The 8,338-nt window shown below is 40.4% G+C and overlaps 1 protein-coding gene across 1 annotated transcript in view; it reads right to left on the reverse strand.

Annotated features, from left to right (window-relative positions):
• EMILIN2 (elastin microfibril interfacer 2) overlaps positions 1–624 on the reverse strand; it is a 67,426-nt gene extending 66,802 nt beyond the window's left edge. The window contains exon 1 of the mRNA XM_069099716.1: positions 119–624. Coding sequence (XP_068955817.1) covers positions 119–231 — 113 coding nt within the window. The 5' untranslated portion in view covers positions 232–624. The remainder of the gene's footprint in view (positions 1–118) is intronic.
• Positions 625–8,338: the final 7,714 nt, after the last annotated feature.

Here is an 8,338-nt window from a genome sequence, read left to right on the forward strand (position 1 = left end):
GCTCCCACAGGGTTCAAGGGCGCTGCGGGTTGGGGGAGTGGCAGGCAGGCAGGGAGCCCGCGCCTCCAAGGGTGTTCGCCCCGGCCAGGGAAAGGGGAGGAGGCGAGGGGGCACTTACTTGTTCCGAACGCCGGGCCGGCTGGTCTGCCGCATGTGGGGGGCGGCTTGGGCGAGCCAGTCCTCTCGGAGGGCCAGGAACGCCAGCACCCACGCCCAGCCGCAGGGCCACATTCTGCTGCGCGCCGGGCTCGGGGGGCCCCGCCGCTTCACCGCCCCGCGGGACCGAATGCGCCCTCACTCGGGGTTCTGGGGTGGAGGGCAGGGGGCAGCCACCCGGAGCCCGGGCCACCAGGTCTGCTCCGCTGCTTCGGCCCCCTCTCCAGCGCCCCCCGCCCTCCCGCTCCGAGCCCGGCCCCGCAATCTACTTTCTCACACTTCTCCTTCTCCGGCTTTCCTCACCCTGCCCTTCTCCTCGGGTCCCTCAATGACGCACAGGTCCCCCCGGTTGCCGCCCTCCTCTTTATTGCACTTCCCCCTCCGAAATGTGACTCTTCCCTCCACCCGGGCTCCGTCTCTGTGTCTCCAGTCCCCTTCGCCTCTCTGCAGGGGGTTAGGGGCAAGAGGATTGGGAGAAGGGTCTGTATTACAATATTTCAAATTACTCATTCCTTTGGTCTTTTCCCAGAAGCATAGGAACTCCGCCTTCCACCTTCCAGAGACACACACCCCCCCACCCCCTCAGGAGCAGCAATCCGCAGTCTGAGAGTCTGTTCCCACAGGCATCCCTGGGTGCTGAGCTCTAGAGGGGCATCTTTATCAGTCCCCTGGGGAAGGCACTGATCTGGATTTCCTCATCTGGCAAGAGGCATGTATTCACTCCCCTTTTCTTATGTTCATTGATTCATCTCCACCACTTTTATGAGCAGAGGGGAGATAAGAGGAAAACTAAGAAGACGGTGTCTTTTCTTTTTCATCTTTGCAAAATACAAAGTTCCACAAGTCAGTAGTACTCATTTAAATTTTTCCCAATCAACACCGCACATCTCTGTTGACTTTGATACCATTCGAATACACTTTTTTCCCCCCACTGAAAAGGGGCAAACAAAGCTACAGTAATATGGTCTTAGCCACGGTTGGGCCTTTTTTGCCTTTATCACTTTCATAATTAAGTTTATGTTCTCTCTCTAACCCAAGATTTTCTTAGAGTCCTTTAAATCAAAGAACCGCCTAAAACAGGCTCTGGTTTTAGCATAGTGTGGTGGATTAGTATAGAATGCTGGTTATTTTTTGGAAAGTAAATCAAAGCCCTTACCTATGCCATCCTATATCTAGAATTTTTTTTCTTGGTTTAGCATTTAGTACATAAAATGCTGCCTTCAACATTTTACCAAATCTAATAATTTCTAACAGATTCTAACAGCCTTAGACAAGTTGACAGTCTTTTGTTTTTCCTTCGTTGTCTTTTGGCTTCCCTATTCTTTTAAACATTTTCTTATCCTCACCATCTCTTCTTGGAAAGGAGAAAACTTGACTGAGGAACTATACAGTGTGTGTGTAAAGTAGAAGTCCTAAACAAAGAAAGGAATTTTCATTAAGTATTTAAAAGAGAAGTCATGAAGTAATTTCAGAGTAAACCCACTGTGTCTGATGCAACGCTTAATGTTGCCATGTGTTAAAGAGGAGCTACAGTGGAAAATGCAGGAACTAAAGAAATTAGTCTGAGTCAAAAAGATACTCTGATGTTGACAGGCTTTCCTTTCCTTTCCTTTTTTTTTTTTTGGTTTGTTTCGGGGAACACCAGTGAAGGAAATTCCCTAACAAGGAACTTCCCCCAAGAGTTAAGCAGCAATTTCTACCATGTAAGGGTATATAATCTATCCATAGACTCTGGAAACGAAGTATTACGAAATTGATGTAAGCCTGATATTATCCTAGCTTTCAAAAAAGATCATGTAGGGGAAAACAGTAAATTTTTAAAATTATTCCAAAAAGTCAGAAATCATTTTCTATTGAATAACCTTGCCTGTATAGCCTCCGATCAACTGTGCAGATAAGAAGTAGAGAAATAAAAAAGGACATTGGGAGAAAAGAAAAGGAAGCGTGCCTTTCACAGCACAATACTAACATCATTTTTCTTCAAAAGTTAGTTCTCAAACACATGATGGATTGTTGTGTTCATGGAAATGAAAGTAAATTGAAATAATCTGGCAAACATTGATTAAACTCCAGCCAGACTCCATGCTAGGCTCTCAAGATATGGGGGAGCATGGATGAATAGCTGTAAGGGATGTATGGGAGATCAGCTAAACTAACCCCATCACCTTATAGGTGAGGAAGCTGAGGCCCAGAGAAGACAAGGGATTTGTCCTAGATCATATAAACAGTAAGTGGCAGAGTCATTTCAAAAACCGATTTGGTGACAAATACAGCATTCTTTTCCAATTTACTACAAGATATATAGAAATAATATGAAGTAGACTCTAATAAGGGCAAAGATATATCTAGATAAAGTTTTCTAAGAAAATATGATGACAGAAAGATCACTTTCATTTAAAGACAGAAGATAGTACTTAAGCTGAGTCTTGAAGGAAGATAGCCTTACATCAACAGATGAATGCATGGAATCTAATTTTCTCATAAATTTGATGGGACCTAACCAAGGATCTAAGGCCCAAATTTTTATAGAAGTGACCAGAAAAACTATTTAAATAACAATAAATTATACTGCATACCCTATATGCAGTATAATTTTATAAGACACCTGGGGGCATGGTGGAGTGACTTGGAGTTCAGGAAGACCTTAGTTCAGATATTACTTCAGACCCTAGTTGTGTAACCAAAGCAAATCACTTAAGCCCTCTCAGGCTCAGTTTTCTCATCTTCAAAATGGGTATAATAAAGAAGAGTTAGATTTCAGTGAGCCATTTGACACCATCTCTTGAACTTTGGATGGACAGATGTTAGTTGGGTGATAGGACAATCATATTCATACAGTATTACTCCTTGGATGAACGTGCCCAAAGGTGCTGATCAGTGGAAGGAGGTATGCAGCAGTGTTTTTGTCTTTGGCTCTTTTCTATTCAATGTTTTTACCAGTGACTTGAATAAAGATATAAATGACATACTTATCAAATTTGTAGGTAAAAGAAAATTTGAAAGGATGTTGTATTTATGTGTGTGTATGTACACACATGTTTATGTATTTATGTGTGTATATAGATGTTGATTGATAATAGTTAAAATCCATGAAATGTTCAACAGAATGGAACAGTGGGCTCAACTAAACACAGTAAAACTGAAATGGGGATACATATGAACTCCTATACTTGAGTTTAAAGGTCCAGTGCAAAAATACAATATATGAAAGACTTGGCCAATTCACGTGAAAAGGAGTTTTAGTTGCCTGCAGACTCAATAAGTCAACACTATAATGTAGCTGCCAAAGAAAGCTAATCTGATGGAGTAACAGAGGCATAACATTCAGATCAAGGGAGGTAACTGCTCTGCTGTACTCCCTCTTGTACTAGTGAGACCACATCTAGAGGATTCTGTTTGGTTCTGGGCGCCACATATTAAGAAGAACATCGACAGGCTGGAGTTCATCCAGAAGAATGGATGAGGGCACTTGAAACCATGTCATATGAGGATAGGTTGAAGGAACTGGGGATGTTTGCCCAGGAAATGTGTCTCATGATCACTGCTTCTACTATTTGAAGAACTGTCATGTGGAAGAAGAATTAGACTTATTTGTGTTTCTAAATTCAGAGCTCAGAACTAGAGTCAAAGGTAGAAATTATAAGAACCCAAATTTCAGCTCAGTCTAAAGAAGAACATTCCAACAATTACCGCTGTCAAAAACAGAAGTTGATGGCTTGTGTAGTGAGTTTCTAATCACCAAAGATTATAGGATCATAGATTTAGAGCTAGAAAAGCCCTTAGAGGTCATCTAATCATCTGATAAAATAAAAAGAATGAAACAATTTCTACTCTTGAGAAGCTTATATTCTAGTATAGCTCCCATGTTTCCTGAGGCCCAGCGAAGTTAAGGGATTCGCCTATGATCACCTGGACTAATGGGGGCAGTTTGGGGATTTGAACGCTGACTAGAAATCCAATTCTTATTCCACTGCAACAATATGTTAAAGCAGAAGCTAGATTAGCACCCTAGCCATGAACTTGGATTAGATGATCTTTCAGGGCTCTTCCAGTTCCATAATCTAAACCAAAGGGCTGATCCCCAAGAGTAGACTGCTTAAGACAACTCTTTATCCATTCTCTTTCTTACTATGATAAAAGAGGAATCATGAAATAATAGGTGCTTAATAAATGATTAATTTCTTTTGGCCTTTCTTTATACTTAGCACAGTACCCAGCACAGCCTTAGAGAATAGAAATTAGGTTCATGTTTATACTCAAATGAACAAATAAGCTTGATGTTCCCTTGAGGACCTCATTTAACCTATCCCTAAGGACCTAGGACTTCAGGGTCAAACTAGCATAGGAAGCTCAGAATTACTGAAAGGAAATAACATTACAATCAGTTCCTTTGTTTTGTGTTGGTCACAGACCTGTGAATCCATCAGCACAGAGAATTCCCACGTGTCAAAAATTCTTCTGTAGATTGGGAACATCAACTTATCTGTAACATCCTCTTAAAGAATTGGCAGTATCACTGAAAATAATATCACAGAATCATAGATTTAGAATTGAAAGAGACCTTAGAAGTCATTGAATGATCAAGTCTAAAAACCTTCATTTTATACATTCAGAAACTGAGCCCCAGCCATCTTAAGGGAGCTGCCCAGGGTCAAATAATTAGTAAATGAGGCAGTAGGAGGCAGCTAGATGGCTCAGTGTGTAGAACCCTGAATCTTCATCTAGGAAGATCTGAGTTCAAATCCAGCCTCAGACACTAGCTGTGTGGCCTTGTGACATTTAACCTCTGCCTCAATCTCCTCAACAGCATAATAGGGATCATAATAGTACCTACCTCAGAAGTTGTTGTGAGGATCAAATGAGATAATATTTGTAAAATGATTAGTACAATGGCTGTGACTTAATAAATGTTTATTTCCTTCCCTTTCCGGTATCTGACCCCAGTCCCTGTTGATTGTAAGGTCAGCCCCCTCTAAACACACCACAATGTTGTCTGTCTTATGACTGCTCATTTTGGGGGGAAATTTACTTTTCTCCCACAGTCATTTGTGATACATTTCAATTGAAAGTAGCTTCTCATCACAATGGCCAGATTTGTATGGCTCAGCATCTGTGAGATGCAGTGGCACAGAACAAGCTGCTTCCTTTGTCCATGTTGGCCTTCAGTGTCATTTCTGACCTCCTTTTCTGACTTTTCAAAAATCCTCCCTAGCAATTTCTGAGCATGCTGTATAGATTTCATTCTTTTTATTTTGTTCTCAAAAAAACAGCCAACAGTGGGTCACCAATGTTTTTATATGGTTAAGCTAACATTGAATAAGTTTACAAGAAGTGTATGGTGTAGTCCAATGCAATACAGCAAAAACCAACCAAATAAAAACCCTCGGGTCATAGAGACCTGGGTTCATCAGATACTGACTCCCAGTGTGATCCTGGGCAAGTCATTTAACCTTTATCAATCTTAGTTTTCCATGTGTAAAATGGGGATAAGCATAACACCAGTTTGTAAGCACTGTCTTTGTTAGACTTAAATACTATAATGTATTGAAGGCATATTGCAAGCCTCAAAGTAATAGATAAATGTGAGTTATTATTTCTTAGTGAGGAAAAAATAAGCTTCCAAAGGACTTTCCATAATTAATACAAAGCAGCTCCAGAAGCAACTAGGACTACTTGGTTAGGTTTTTAAAATTACTATGTACATCTGTTCTTTAAGGAGTAAATATAAATTGGTAACAAAAATTGATGGATACACATACAATCTTGCTTTATTTTTGTTCGCTTACTTTTCTTACATTCTTATTTATTTATCTTATTTTACTCATCAGTGGAAATTTAAGTAAGATCTATTTTTTATTTTTTTGGAGGGGGGAAGGCAAGGCAATTGGAGTTCAGTGACTTGCCCAAGGTCACACAGCTAGTAAATGTGTCAAGTGTCTGAGGCCGGATTTGAACTCAGGTCCTCCTGACTCCAGGGCCCATGCTCTATTCACTATGCCACCCAACTGCCCCAATAAGATCTATTTTTTTTTATTTTAGAAAAACATTTCTAATACCTCACATACCTAGAAAATGCAATTTTTCCAACTGTCACCAGCTGATATTTCTTACTCCTTCAAAAATTCTTTTGAGAGAGACAGAAATCACTGAGAGCAGTGAATAGATGAATCATGTGCCTTAGTCCAAGTGGTACTGGAATTCTATTAGCCCACTAGTGCTTTAAAAATAAAACAAACAAGAAACTAATTTAGTTTGAAACACATTGGCAAAGTATCTCCAAAACTTCTTTACTTCACTTCTTCTTCAATATTAATTCTATGTTAAGGATATTCTGATATGGATGCTTTAAATTTCAAGAAATCGACAGAAGTCTGGATGACTGTAATATTAAAGTCATCGTTCATATAACAAAATCTATTTGGCTTTTTCTTAATGCTCATGTACTTTCTGACATTTCTTTTTAACCAATAAAACTACAAATATATTCTTTTGTAGCTACACCCAAATACTATGAGTTAAAGATATGCAGTGTTGTTGTAAAGGAAACAAAAACAGTAACTCTTCCATCTTTCAAGTGGCCCAAGGCAACGTGAGTTTGGTACAGGCAGGGTGATGAAACATGTATCTTAAAAACCTCCAATGTCACAGAACTTCATTCAGGAAATCTGAGTAAGTGTGTGCAATGTACTTGGTCCTGTGAAAACTGTCTTGTGGAAAAATAAGGTGCTGAGAAACTGTACAGATGATGCCTCTTTCTTACTTATACTTCAATCCTGTAAGCTTAGATCTGTGATTTCATTGGTGTAGATAACTCCCCAACTTAGGCAGATCACTTGTTGTCAACGTAGTGTTCGCTCTCGGGGAATTTACATTGGACAACATACTTGCAGTCTATCACTAGACCTATAGTCAAAGCTTCCCAGCTCAGTGAGATGACATCCTGTCTCTCAGCCCTGAGTATTTTCAATGGCTGACTGTCCCGAATACCTGGAACGTTCTTCCTCCTTATCTCCACCTCCTGGTTAATGTGTCACCTTCTGCAAGAAGTGCTTCCTAGTGCTCCTTAATTTTAGTGCCTTCCCTCTGAGACCACCTCCAATTTATCTTGTATATATTTTGTTTGTAAATAGTTATTTGCATGTTGTCTCCCCAGTTAGTCTGAACTCCTAGTAGGGAAGGACAGATATAGATATGGGGTTTTTTTTTGTCTTTTTGGAGGGGAAAAGGCAGGGCAATTGGGGTTAAGTGATTTGCACAAGGTCACACAGCTAGTAAGTGTTAAGTGTCTGAAGTTGGATTTGAACTCAGGTCCTCCTGACTCCAGGGCCAGTGTTCTATTCACTGTGCCACCTAGCTGCCCCATTTTTTTTAACCTTTCTTTGTATCCCTATGTTAGTACCCTGCTTGGCACAGCCTTATTCAATTCCATTCAGCAAATAATTATTAAGCATCTATTATATGCTAGACATTGAGAATACAAAAATAAAAACAGTACATAAAAAACATCAAGGAACTTACATTCTGTCAAAATGCTACAGAATGCACATGCAAGGCAATCACACTAACTCTCAGGGGGATCAAGGGATGCTTCTGAGAGGGAGTAGTGCCTGAGTTAAGTGTGAAGGAAATTAAGGATTCTGAAATGCAAAGATGAGGAGGGAAGGCATTCCAGGTGTCGAGACAGAAGATGGAATGTGGGGTTATGACAATAACCAGTGGTCTAGTTTGTCAGGAACATATAGAGTATGAAGAAGAATAATGTGAAATGAGATTGGAATGGGAAGTTGAAGCCAGACTGTAAGGGACTTGAAAAAATGCAAATGGGAAACATTGAAGCTTTTTGAGCAGAGGATTGATGTATTCACACCTGTACACTAAGAAGATTATTTTAGATAGGGAGATTGACAGGCACATCAGTTAGGGGGCTTTTTCAGTTGTTCATGAAAGGCAGGATAAGGAGCCTGAACTAGAGTAATGAAGTTGTGAGTAGAGAGAAGGGAATAGATAAAAGAGAAGCCAGGGTCACCCCCATGGCACTGTCAAGCATCCAAAGACAAATTCAATTCAGAGTTCATTATTACTTCAACAAGTGCAGTCATCACTCTGACTGCCTCAGCAGTTTAGAGTCTAATGCTACACACACACACACACACACACACACACACACACACACACACACACA

The sequence above is a fragment of the Petaurus breviceps genome, unplaced genomic scaffold (assembly GCF_028583685.1).
Source record: "Petaurus breviceps papuanus isolate PSGF00001 unplaced genomic scaffold, PetGlider_PUasm1.0 38, whole genome shotgun sequence".
Lineage (NCBI taxonomy): Eukaryota > Metazoa > Chordata > Mammalia > Diprotodontia > Petauridae > Petaurus > Petaurus breviceps.